The 15,146-nt window shown below is 19.1% G+C and overlaps 3 protein-coding genes across 3 annotated transcripts in view; all 3 read left to right on the top strand.

The window, feature by feature from the left end:
- Positions 1–80: 80 nt before the first annotated feature.
- On the top strand, positions 81–10,946 carry PRSY57_0711200 (hypothetical protein; the record flags this gene model as incomplete). The annotated part of the gene is made up of 1 exon (XM_020114658.1): positions 81–10,946. The coding sequence occupies one exon, from the start codon at positions 81–83 to the stop codon at positions 10,944–10,946; it is 10,866 nt and encodes a 3,621-aa protein (XP_019970615.1).
- A 1,826-nt stretch (positions 10,947–12,772) lies between these two features.
- PRSY57_0711100 (hypothetical protein) lies at positions 12,773–13,684 on the top strand (the record flags this gene model as incomplete). Its single annotated transcript, XM_012906768.1, has 2 exons — positions 12,773–13,459; positions 13,649–13,684. The coding sequence occupies 2 exons, from the start codon at positions 12,773–12,775 to the stop codon at positions 13,682–13,684; spliced, it is 723 nt and encodes a 240-aa protein (XP_012762222.1).
- Positions 13,685–14,542: 858 nt separating this feature from the next.
- PRSY57_0711000 (hypothetical protein) overlaps positions 14,543–15,146 on the top strand; it is a gene marked incomplete at both ends in the record, with an annotated part of 1,980 nt that continues 1,376 nt past the window's right edge. Inside the window, 2 exons of the mRNA XM_020114656.1 lie at positions 14,543–14,622; positions 14,954–15,008. Coding sequence (XP_019970614.1) covers positions 14,543–14,622; positions 14,954–15,008 — 135 coding nt within the window. Of the gene's footprint in view, positions 14,623–14,953 lie in introns of the transcript that reaches the window.

The following is a 15,146-nucleotide window of genomic DNA, read 5'->3' as shown; positions in this document are numbered from 1 at the left end:
TTTTTTTTTTTTTTTTTTTTATTTAAAAATATTCAACATTTAAAAAAAAAAAAAAAAAAAAAAAGAAGGATGCTATAAATATGAATATATTGCAGAAGGATAAAAGAAACGAAAAACAAAGTAGAGAACATTACTTAGGAAAAGAGAGAAGAAAGGATATTTTTTTGCTTTATAATAATAGAAATACAGAATATGAGAGGAGAATTTTAAAGAATAGTAGTACTAGGAAATATAAGAATGCTAAATTTATAAATACAACAAATTTGAATTATCACAAATATTATTATACATATTCTATAAATAATATGAGTGAAAAAAAAAAAAATTGTAGGATGAAGAAAAATGATAAAGAAAAAGAGAATATAATATTAAATAAGAAAAGAAATATTCATGAAAAATATAAGTTGAGTGTGAAAAGAAATAACAAAAATAAAAAATATAACATAAAAGATAGTAATATGAAAGAAATGTATTTAACATATGATGCATCACATTCAGATATATCTGATGGTGTATCATTATATAATGAAAGTAATGATAATAAATTTTTTAAATTGAATATGGACACATCTATGGATAAAAATGATTTAATAATTGAAGACGTAACAAAAAATGTTTTATTAAATAATATGTTAGATGATGATGATGATAATAATAATAATGATGACAATAATAATAAGAATAGTTTATATTTATCAAATTGTGAACATGAAAAAGATATAATGGAATATACTACAAGTGGCCAATATTATGATGAAACAAATAATATAAATAATAAAAATACAAACATCATTAACAATATTGATAATAGCAACAAATACGACAATGCTAGTAGTAATAACTTAGATTACTGCACAAATAAATATGATGTTATTATTGAAGATCCAGACATGAATTGTGAAATGGAGACAATGATAGAAAAAGATAATATATTAACAAATCATACAGATGAAAATTATATAGACCTAAATAAAAGTTTTAATAAAAACATTAGATCCGATATTAATGAAATAAATAATTTAAGTACTATAAATCGAGTTGAATATTTAACTTATATACAATCAACTAGTAGTGAAAAAGATAATATGAATAATGATACATTGTATGGGGATAATAATTTGATACATACTCAATGTGATAATAAAGAAATGTTATATATACCCAAAAATAATATAAATGTTAATAACATGATGAATAATTATCATACATATATAGATCATGCAAAAAATAATTATTTAAATTTAATTGAAAATAATACAATGAGTGAACACCAATTATTGTATGATGACGATATTGTAAATGAAGACAGAATAGAAGGAAGTTACACAAATGAAATAAGCAGCACAAATAATGTACCGGGTGATAATAATAGTAATAAAAGTAATAATAATAATAATAAAAGTAATAATAATAATAAAAGTAATAATGATAATAATAATAATTTTTATTATTATAATAATAATAGTGAATGCTCATCATTATTAAATGATAACAAGGATACATTTTTTCATTCCAATTATACAATAAACAATATAACAAATGAAGTACAAGATAAAAGTATTTATAATAATAGTAATAATATGTATGAAAATGGATTAAGGAATAATCTATCAAGCGATATAAACCTTACTTATACAATTAATAGTAATTCTTCAAATGATGAGAATATATGTGATGTAAATAATAAGTTATATGACTCAAATTATTTAACACTAAATGTAAACCCTTTGAATTATATGGAAAATAATTTATGTGATAATAAAATGTATGAACTAACCGATTATTATAATAATTCTTTTGTAATTAATGAGAAAAATAAAAATAACATGAATTTGTATCATCATTCTTCAATGAATGTAAATAATTTAAATATCACTGAAGATTTTAAAAGGGATGGAGATTACAATGGTAGTACGGCAATATATAACACGATAGAGAATAATAATAATAATAATAATAGTAATGGTGATGATGGTAATAATTGTCATGTGGGCCATAATATTCACAATATAAATAATGTTTATAACATTAATAATATTCATAATAATAATATGAATAGTATTATTAATAATGATAGGCGCACTAATAGTATAGCTAGCGATGAACCAAAAACTAATATAACCAATCAAAAGATAGGGAAAAATAATATTGACAAAGTAAAAATTATTTCAAATAACAACAGCTGTACAAATTATGTTAATGATGTTAATACAAGTTGTTCAAATAATAATAGTAATCATGATAAGAAGATTCCTTTTAAAAATGATGATTATGATACTGAAATGGAAGAAATGCAAGTAAAAAAAAGAGAATTTAAAAATATGATTTTAAATAATAAATCTGAATTTACTACAATAAATGAAAACGATGAATTATATAAAACTGTTTTATATTTTGAAAAAAAAAATAAGAAAATTCTAAAAATGAGAAGATCATTAAAAAGAAAAAGAAAATCCCCAAAAAATGAAAATTTGGAAAATGACTCTTATGCTATGCAAGATGATAATAATATAAATGAGGGTCAGAAGAATGAAAATCATTCTAATGATATATTAAATAATCAGGTTGTAAATAACTCAAATGATATTAACGATAAAAATATGATGCATTTGAAAGTGGAGCAACAAGAAGATGCTGATAATAATGGTAATAATAATAATAATAATCATAATCATAATCATAATAGTAATAATAATTTAAGTGTTCATAAAAAATATACTGATAATGAAAAGAATCTATTATTAGTATTATCAAATCAGAAAGATCATAGTAATGGTAACAACATGGAGAATAATCGTAATATTGAAAATAATGCAATGTTAATAATTCCAAAGAAAAAAAATATCTCAACAAATGTTAAGGGTGTGAAAAGAAATACAAAGACAAGAAATCAACAAAGTGATACAAATGACATGTGTGTTAATAATGATGAAATGTGTGGTGATAATGGGAAAACCCAGAAAGGTGTAAACCGGAAGGTTGGCCCAGGAAGGAAAAAAAATGTAAATTTTAAGATGGAAGAAAATGCCGATACTAATGTTAATTATGAAAAAATAAATATAAATAATAATAATAATAATAATAATAATAATAATAGTAATGATAATAATATTAGTAATAATAGTAATAGTAATAATAACAATAGTATTGATAATAATAATAATATTAGTAATACCATGAATGGGAGAAAAAAAATTAAAAAGTTAAAAAGTGTACAAACGTTAAACAATAAATGTAATAATAACGTGGATTTATCATGTATAAATAAAATAAATAATAACAATCTAATGGATTATACCGTAACAGATTATAGTAGTGGGAACAGTGCGATATTAATTGATAAACAAAATTGTGAAACGGATTATTTAGAAAATGTTCAATATAATCATACTCCTAATATATCATTAAATGGATTAACATATAATGGAGTTATGGTAAAATGTGAATTATCTGATGGTAAAATGGATAATAATAATAATAATAATAATAATAATAATAATAGTAATAATATAATTACTGCTAGTTGTAATATAAAAGAGGAGCCTGTTGAAAATATGACCTGCGTATATGAAAACAAAAATAATATTAATAATAGTAACAATAGTAATAATATTAATAATAGTAATAATATTAATATTTGTAATAATATTAATATTTGTAATAGTAGTAACAATAATAGTAACCATTTTACTTTTATGTCGAATCATAATATTGAACAGAATGAATGCGGGGGAAAAAACAATAATCAAACTATCGATCATAGCGAAGAATCAAATAACGTTAAGGGAAAAGGAAAAGGTATTAGAAGAAACTTAAGAGGTAGAAAAGGAAAAAATAAAAAAGATGATGACTATTTTTATGAAGAAGAGATACATGATGAAAATGTAGCAAAGAAGAGAAATAAAAGTAAAAATAAAAATACTTTAAAAAGAAATAAAAAATGTGATGATAATAATATTAATTCTCATATGGGAATAATGAATACACAAAATGTTCAAGAAAATAATACTGGGAATATAACTCTTAATGATAATATAAATAAATCTAATACAAATTATAGATTTTCGAATAATATACAAGTGAAAAATGAAAATATAAATAATAACACATTATATAATGATATATCAACAATATATAATAATAATAATAATAATATAAATGTGAATGTAATAAATGGTAATTCAGAAAATTGTATTACCAATGAAAATCATGATAATCATAATACAAATAAAAGCATATCAAATGATAAAGATTATTTATCAAATATTAAATGTGATATATCATTAAATACTAAAACTGAACAAAATGATGAAGTAAAATCAAAAAGGAAAACAAAGAAAAATCCGACGAAGACTAATAGTAGTAAAGTTCCTAAGAGTAAAACTGAAAATAATGGAGAAAAAAAAGTTAGAATAAAAATTTGTTTAGAAGATTTTTTTAATAAAAATAAGGAGATATATAATGCAATTGATATTTTTTCAAGTGTTAATGTTATTAATTTGCCATCTATAGAAGATGAAAATTCAATTGATTTATTATTGGGAAATTCGAAGGAAAATGAAACAAAAAGTAATAATATACAAAATTTAAATGATGAAAAAAATGATGTACACAATATAAATGATGAAAAAAATGATGCACACAATTTAAATGATGAAAAGAATGATGAACACAATTTAAATGATGAAAAGAATGATGAACACAATTTAAATGATGAAAAAAATGAAGTACAAAATTTAAATGATGAAAAAAATGATGTACAAAATTTAAATGATGAAAAAAATAAAGTACCAAATTTAAGTTTAAATGAAATGGAAAATAGTAACGAAAATGTTATTGAAAAATTATCTGATAATACAAAAATTATAAAGAAAAATAATACAATATGCTCTAATTGTCTTTATGCTTATAAAATTCAAATATGTAAGAGGGTTGAAATGTTTAATTTTTTTGGAGGAAAAAATGATGGATTAGATAAGGATGCTTTAAAAGAAGGTAAAAGTAATAATACTACTACTAATAATTTAGATAATAATAATAATAATTTAGATAATAATAATAATATGGAACGATCAAATTATCAGAATAATAATTATTGTTATATGAATATTTGTGAACAGATGACAAATAATAATTACATTGATATAAAATTATATAAAGATTTAGTAAAAGAAAATAAATCGTTAGAAAATTATTTTAAAATAACGTTTTATTGTTTATGTGGTTATTTACAATATATTAAAGATGATTCAGATTGGAAACAAATTATAAATTGTTATTATGATGAAAAAGATGAATTAAAACCAAAGGCACCTCATATATTTTGTATAAAATGTAAAGAAGTATTAGTTACGAATAGATTTCTTGATAAAGATAAAACAAAAATTATTATGATTTGTGAATGTGGTAGTCGAAATTATGATCGAATTAATTCTTATTGGATAAGAAGAGGAAATATTAAACAACGAAAAGCACCACAAATATTATGTGAGGAATGTAATTCAAAAATGTGGGTACATACATGGTTAGATGATATAGGATCTAAAGTGAAATTATTATGTAAATGTGGTTTTAAAAACTTTTTAAAAAAAAATAATAATTGGGTCAGAAGCCCAAGGTGGAAAAAACCTGTGCCATTAATAATTTGTAATTCTTGTCAACAGAAAATGTATATGAGTCAATGGCTAAATAATGATGGAACAAAAGTAAAAATGAAATGTGAATGTGGCTGGAAAACTTTAATTAAAGAAGGAAATACATGGGTTAGAAGTGAATGGTCAAAAAAATTATTATGTTTAAGATTAGTAAAAAATCCAGAATTATTACAAAAGAAATATAATATTCATTCAAGAAGGAAAGGTAAATCAAATTCAAATGAATTATATGATGATGATGATGAAGAAGAAAGGGATGGAGAACAAGAAGACGATCAAGATCAACATCTACAACAAATTGAAACAATTGATACTTATAAGGACAATATGATTAAAAATATACAACAACAGAATAATGAGTCTTATTCGTTTATTAATAGTTCCATAAATCATAATGAAAAGTTTAATAACGAATTAAATAATAATAATAATGATAATAATAATAATGATAATTATATTAATCACTCATTAATATTAAATAACGTTGAAAATAATGTAGTAAAATCAGCTAAAAAGAGTACTAATAAAACAAGAAAGAATAATAAATCCTTAAAAAATAAAGAACAAAATGAAACAGTGAATGATATGAAAAATAATAATATATCTTCAATAGATATAAAGGAACAAATGACAGATTCTGTCATGACTAAAATTGATGACAAGAAAAATAAAAGGAAGAAAAGAACGACTAAAATGAACAATATAGCAATTAATACGAATAATAATAACAATAATAATAACAATAATAATAATAATAATATTATGAATAGTATAGATAATGTGAATAATACAAATAATATAAATAATTTATATCTAAATTATGAAAATAATCAAAATAATGATGAAGATTCCAATAAAGCATATTTAATTCCTAGTAATGTAACGCAATCAAATGACTTAATTTTGAATCAATATAATATGATGAATAATTTGAAAGAAAATAATAAGATAATTGAAACGAATGTCCCTGAAACTGTTCCAATTGTAAAAGATAAAAAGAGAAAACAAAATAAGAAAGTACAGAAGGCAATAAATGATAATAATGATAATAATAATAATAATAATAATAATAATAATAATAATAATAGTAATAATAGTAATAATAATAATGTGGTGGGAGGTAAAAACAATAATGACGACATTGTACCATGCAATAATATCAAACCCATTAATAAGAAATGCAGAAAAGTTACGTTTAACAAAAAGAATGAAAAATTAAACGAAGAAATTAAAAATTCAGAAATTGTTGGAACATTAATAACTGGTATTAATATAACAGATAGCCAATTATATAAATCGGGTCAATCTGAAGAGAAAATTATGTTAAATGGAAATGGCATATTATTATTAGAAGATAATATAAATAATAACGTTAATGAAAGTCCTGAAAAAGTAACAAATATATCAATCAATATGAATCCTTCATATGATTTTTATAACAATGAAGATGGTTCTACCGTAATTCCTGAACACAATGAAAATAAAAATGAAAATTATAATAAAATATATTATCAAAATTCATATTACATTGTTTCAAATTATTATGATTGTTATGGAAAGAATTACTATAACCATGGAGATATTTCCACTTACAATGAAAATGATCTTATTAATAATAATGATAATATAGAATGTACAATAATTACTACGACTAATAATAATACTACTGCTGATAATAATAATAATAATAATAATATAAATATTGATGATAACATTAAAAATATTGATACTATTGTTAACAATAGTGATAATAGTATTAATAGTAATAATGATATTAATAATATTAATAATATTAATAGTATTAATAATAATAATAATAATGATGATGATAATAATAATGTCGAGGATGGAACCAATACAAACTTTTATGAAAACTATTTACCAAATAATAATTTCCAAATAATTAATAACAATTATGTTATGTCTTATGATATGAACGTTACAGATGAATATTTAGATGTTAATAAAAAATTCTCCGATAAGCATGAAATATTGATACCTTTAGAAGGTTATGATAAAAAGAAATATATAATTGAGAATATCAAAAAATTTAATTATAATATTAGCGAAATGGAAATGAATTCCATATTGGAAAATTTAGATGACAATACATTAATTGATACATTTATTGAGAATGTAATAGATAAAGATGAAATAGAAAAAAGTAAGTTGGATGATAATGATGTGACTGGAAATTATTCAAATGAATTGTATCCAAATAAAATATATGTAGATAGTATGTATACTTATGATAATTATCCAAATGATATATATGAAAATGAAATATATTCTAATGAAATGTATAAAAATGTTGTATATCAGAATGAATATTATCATAATATTCTTGAGAAAAATGGTATTAATAATTTGGATATTGATATTAATATGGACATGGACATGGACGTGGACATGAACATGGATATTGATATTAATATGGATATGAACATGGATATGAATATGGATATTAATATGGATATAAACATGGATATGAATAATGTAAATATGAATAATGTAAATATGAATAATGTTGATATGAATAATATTGATATGAATAATGTCGATATGAATAATATTGATATGAATAAAGTTGATATGAATAACATTGATATTAATAATGCCGATATGAATAATATTGATATTAATAATGTTGATATGAATAATGTCGATATGAATAATGTCGATATGAATAATATTGATATGAATAATGTCGATATTAACCATATTAATCGTAATATAAACGATACTAATGTTGAAAATATTAGTAATAATAATATGGATATTCAAATTAGTGTTAATAATGTGGATAATAAAAATGCTGATATGAATTTAAATCATATGGAAAAAAAAATAATCGAAAATGATATAAACAATAATATTATAATTAATGATAATATTATTAATAACAATAATAATATTAGTAGTAGTGAACATATGAATACAAATTATGAAATGTTGGAAAAGATGAATGCTGTTGAAAATAATAGTTCATTAAATAAAACATTAAGAGATAATAATTTTATGAATTCAAATATGCTTAATTTTAATATAAAAAATAATACAAATAATAGTAATCCTTTTAATATCGCAAAGGATATAAATATTTTGGAAAAACATAATTTAGAAAGGAATAATAATATTTTGGAAGAAACTGGTAGTTTAAAAAATATGACAAATAATGTAATATTGAATTGTAATAAAAATATAATTGATAAAAATATTATTAGTAATACCTTTGATAAGGTTACAAATGAAAACATCTCAACATTGCAAAAGAATTATTATGAAAACGAAAAAAATAACTTGATAAATAATACTATTAATAATGTAAACAATAATATTAATGATGATAATAAAAATAAAAACATGCAAAATTATGGATCTGATATTGATAACGGTTCCTCTTTAATTAATTCTCCTTATTTTTCAAACCAGTATGAAAATGTTATTACACATATGTACGTAGATAAATCAGTTATGCAAAATGAAAACTTTAACAACATGGGAAATAATAAATTTGGTATCATAAACAAAATGAATAATGTAATACATGACAAACAAGTATATAATAATAAGAGTAATGATAATAATAATAATATTAATAATAATAATAACAATAATAATAGCAACAATAATAATAACAATAATAATATCAACAATAAAAATGTCAACAATAATATCAACAATAATAATATCAACAATAATAATATCAACAATAATAATATCAACAATAATAATATCAACAATAATATCAACAATAATATCAACAATAATAATATCAACAATATTAATAGCCATAATAATACTGTTGTTGGTGAATACAATGAAAAAAATTATAAAGATTTATCATTCGTTACAAATAATAATGAACATCATGATGGTTCAGTTATTCCAAATAATTTTTGTAATAATTTTAGTATGTATTCAAATATGATGAATATCCAAAATGTTAATGGTGATACGATAAAAGGTCATATATCCACGACTTTTAAAACAAACTTAGATCATATTGATCCTAACAAAAATGAGATGAGTGTATATAACCAAGTAAATGAATATGATGTAATTAATGAATATGATGAAATGAATGAATATAATGAAATGAATGATTATAACGAATTAAATGAATTACATGAAATTTTTGTTCGTTATAATTTCAATTCTGATAGTGAAGAAAAACCATGTTTACATGAACGTACATGTAAAATTAATGAATTTATTACTGTATGTACAATATGTCATGATTATATCAATGAAAATATAGATTGTAAATTAGTTTCATGTAATAATATTGAAAGTGAAGAAAATTTAGGTCATAAGTTAAATGAGGAGGATGAAGAACTATTAGTACATAATAACAATATAAATAATTATGAACAAATATTAGTTGAAAAGGAAAAAATAGAAAATATTCATTTTGATGAAAATATTTATGAAGCTATTCCAATGGAAAATCTTAAAAACAACCTTGATGATAGTATTCCAAAAAATAATAATATTGTTAATACGAATAGGAGTAATAATGTTGCCTTAAATTATAAGGATGCTCAAAATAGTTGTTTGAATATAAATTATTCAAATAATGAAAATATTGTTAATAGTAGCAGCATAAATAATAATAATAATAATGATGATAATAATAATAATAATGATAATGATAATAATAATGATAATAATAATAATAATAGAGGCCATGATTGTTTGAGCACAAATAATATTTCTGTTTTAGAAGGAAATGAAGGAGATATGAATTATATATATAATTCATATGAGGAATTTTATATTAACAATAATACTATGGATGATATGAAAAATAATAATAACTATATAAATAATCTCTTTTATCAAGAACATAATAATTATTCAACGACTGCTGATAATTTTGCTTCTAACCAAACTCCTCTTATGAAACATCAGAAGTTTTATTATGCTGAAAATAGTAATAATAATTTTCTTAGTGATTCTGCAAATTATGTAAATGGACAATCTTTCTCAAACAATGATGAATTATTTAAAAATGATTCCTTATATAGTGATAATAATTCTCCTTTAATTAGTAACAACAACAATAATAATAATAATAGTAGTGATAATAGTAATAATAATAGTAATAATAATAGTAATAATAATAGTAATAATAATAGTAATAGTAATAGTAATAGTAGTAATAACAGTATTAGTAGTAATGCTAACCCAACGAATAATGACTGTAATGATAACTATCAGGAAGATTACGATAACTTTATTAAATCAGAATGTAATAATAATTCTTGTTATAATATAGTACAAATTTGATGTGGTAAAAATGATAAATTATTGAAACTTAAAACTGATACAACATTGGAACATTTTTGAATCATCACATATATGTATGTATGTATGTATATATGTATGTATGTATGTATATATGTATGTATATATGTATGTATTTATATATTTATTTATTTTTAATATTTTTTTATATCAATTTGTATGTCAAATTATAATTTTATAAATAATTTAAATTAAAAAAAAAAAAAAAAAAAAAAATTATTTTTATATTTATCTAGTAATAATATATATATATATATATTATGTGCATATTTTTTACATTTATCTTTCTTATTTTATTTATATATATATATTTTTTTTATTTTAAATCATTTTGTATGTATAAAACTCCTTTTAAATATATATGTTTAATAAAATATGTTAATTATAAATTATAAATTTATATGAAAAAATTGTCTTTTTAAATATTTATAAAAGATAAATTAGATAAACAATATTTGAATGATCTTCTATTTGTATATATATATATATATATATATATATATATATATATATATTTATATATTTACATATTTATATATTTTGAATGTCCTTTATTGAAAATAAAAATAAAATAATGGTATACATTTTTTATATTTAAAAAAATATAGTAACATATTTTTTGTCCTACAATTAAAGCACAGGCAAATATTATTCTTGAAATTTTAAAGGCTTCGATTTTTTTTTTTTTTTTTTTATAAAGAATTGAATTATAACTTTATATAAAATAGAAATTAATAAATAGTATATTTTTGTGTATATGTAAACGTTTATTATATTATATTATATTATATTATATTATATTTTTATTTTTATTTTTTATTATTTTTTTTTTTTACTTTTATATGTTTATCATCTTTATTCAAGTGCACTGAAAATTTTTTATAATCTTTAGATTTGTCTTTTATTTATATTATTATGTGTATATGTATAAATATATAATATATATATATATATTTTTTTTTTTTCTCTTATGAGAAGTTACTTCTCATGACGTTATGTATATTTAATATTGTACCTTTTTGTTTTTAGATAAATTCTATGGGGTTTAAATTGTTTTATGTTTAATATTCGATATAATGAAATGTCCATATTAATATATGATTATTTAGTTTATATATTATTTATAAAATTTTGAATGATTTACAATATATTCCAACTTTATTATAATTATTGTTTTTTTTTTTTTAAAATTTCTGCAACTATGTAATTTAATATTACAGTAACAGTAATATTATATATATGTGTACGCACATTAACACATTTATTATAATACATATCTTTTTTTGAATATATTTCATAATTTGTATACTTTTTATATTAATAATAGTTAAATGAATGGAAATTGCAATATGTATAAACAAGAAAAAAAAATTATATATAACATAATTATGGTATAATGTAATATAATAAGAAATAAATAAATTATAATCATATAAAAGGAGCATTAGAAAAAAATTTTGCGGCAAAAAAAAAAAAAAAAAAAAAAAAAAAAATATATATATATATATATAAATAAATAAATACACATACATATATATTTATATATATATATATAATATTACTAAGGTGTCATTATATTAATTATTTTATCTGGTGAATCCCCATTTGATTCACATTATAAGCATTGGATATAGTATTTATAAGAGAAGAAAAACATACCAATATAACCTTATCATATTTATATGAAAATATTTTTGACCAGACTTTATAATATATAGGTAGAGGTGTCTTATACAAAGGAATGATATTATATTGAATAACAAAAAAAAAAAAAAAAAAAAAAAAAATTAAAAGTTAATAGTTATACAATGGAAGATGATGAAAATAATATAAAAGGGTGTTATGATATGAATGGTTCAAATGATAAGGTCGAAGATAATGTAAGACAAAATGAAGGAGAAAAAAATAATATGAATGAATTAAAAGAAGAGAACAATATTATAAATGAAGAAAAAATGAAAGAGATAAGTGATAAATATATTAAATATTTAGAATGTATAAAAAACAACTGGTCGTCATCTCAGGCATCGAAACTTTTAAATAAAAATTTAATAAAGTATATATCACAAAGATTTTTATATATGTCTAGTTCACTAAAAGTAAGAGTGTTAACAAGTTTTTTTTATATACCTGATAAATTAAGAAAAGAAAGTGAACCATATTTATTATTAATCTCTTCAAGTGCAGAAATTGATGGTAATGGATGGGTAAAGAAATTTAGCAGAATTTTAAAGCCATATATTAAAACAGGTGTTATCGATATAAAAGAAATTGATAGTCAAACAATGCATCGTATATTAAATTATATCGATCAAGAAAATGAGAAAAAAAAAAAACATAAAAAGTCTTATTTTCATAATAAAAAAGAATTAGAATATATACATATGTGTGATCCAATAAATGAATTAAAAAATTTAGAAAATAAAAATATAATACATTCAGACGAATATAAAATGTTTACTCCTTCCAAAAACTTCGATGGTCTCTTTTCATCGGTATATAAAATTATAAATAAATATAAATACATAATATATATATATATATATAGTTTTACCTCTGTTCCATTTTTTTCATTATATTTTTCAAATTTAATTTTTAATGTAGATATATATAATATATTTAAAAATACACGAAACATATTTTATCATTATTATTGTTATATATATATATTTTTATTTTTTCAGATAATTAAAAAGGGAATAAATGAATTTAAAAGCTGAACAGGAGAAGGTTATTATAAATAAAATATTGTTGTTGTGAGTTATACATATGTATACATATATTATATATTATATATATATATATATATATATAATGATAAATTCAATTTTTTTTTTTTTTTTTTTTTTAAACATATATATATTTTAAAAAAAATTCTTCTTTTTAATTTTGGATTATAAATTTGTATATCATATCTGTTTCTAAATATAAGAAATATATTTTATACAATTATCTTTTTTTTTTAAATATATTTATTTTGTTAATACATATTAATATATATATATATATATAATGTATATGTATTATATATATAATTTATTGTATATATAAAATATATTATGTATTCTTTTTAACATATTTTATAAAAAAATGATCATGTTTTTAAACCTTTAATGAATATAATATGTTTCTTTTATTTTAATATTAAAAAATATATAAAATTTTAAAATATTCAAAATAAATCTTTAAAAAATAAGGAAAAAATTTTAAGTATATTAAATTATATGCTTAATACGCACACGGGAAAAAAAAAAAAAAAAAAAAAAAAAAATTATATATATATATTTTAATACATAATAAAGCCTTATGTTTATACTTATAATGTTATATATATATATATATATATATATAATTTTTTTTTTTTTTTTTTTTTTTTTTTTTCCACTTTTCCAAAAATAAATATTTGTATATTATAAATATATTAACTTAATTTAAACCGACTGAATATTAAATAAATATTATTGTAAAAACAGATACCTTTAATTATGCCGTTTTTAATAAAATAAGTTATTTGTTTTTCATTTTTTTTTTTTTTTTTTTTCTTATAATATATCTTTTATTTGTTTAATTTTATAAAAATGTTTAAAAAGTTTTTTGTTTTTATAACCTTCCTTGTTTTCATCATAAAATATATCCATTGTGATATAATAATAGTAGAGTAAGAATAATTAGAAAAATAAATATATATAGTTTTTTTTTGGTTTTGTTGTGTTTTCTTTTGTATATATTTTAATATATTTATGTATGTTTTGAATAATGTAAAAGTATTTTTATAATAATAATATATAAATATATATAATTATTTTATATGTTGATCTATGAAAAGTTTAATAATATTATGTAATTTTCAGAATAATATGTATATATGTATATATATGTATATACGCATGTATTATGTATATATGTATGTATATGTATATATGTATATTTGTATGTATATATTTATATATCTACTTTTCATATTTTAATTTCTCTCCTTTTAATAATAGTTCAAATAAAGATATCCAAGGATTTGATCCTAATTCAGTTTTAAACTTGTCTGAGGTAATTACAATTAAAAATATATATTTGTCCATATATAATATGAACATATAATATATTATGTGTATATATGTGTATGCTTTTATATTTTAATAATATATGTGATACTATATTTTATTTATTTTTTTTTTTTTTTTTTTT

Source organism: Plasmodium reichenowi, chromosome 7 (assembly GCF_001601855.1).
Source record: "Plasmodium reichenowi strain SY57 chromosome 7, whole genome shotgun sequence".
Taxonomy (NCBI): domain Eukaryota; phylum Apicomplexa; class Aconoidasida; order Haemosporida; family Plasmodiidae; genus Plasmodium; species Plasmodium reichenowi.
Note: the sequence above shows the minus strand (reverse complement) of the source record. Positions and strands in the feature narration are given on the sequence as shown.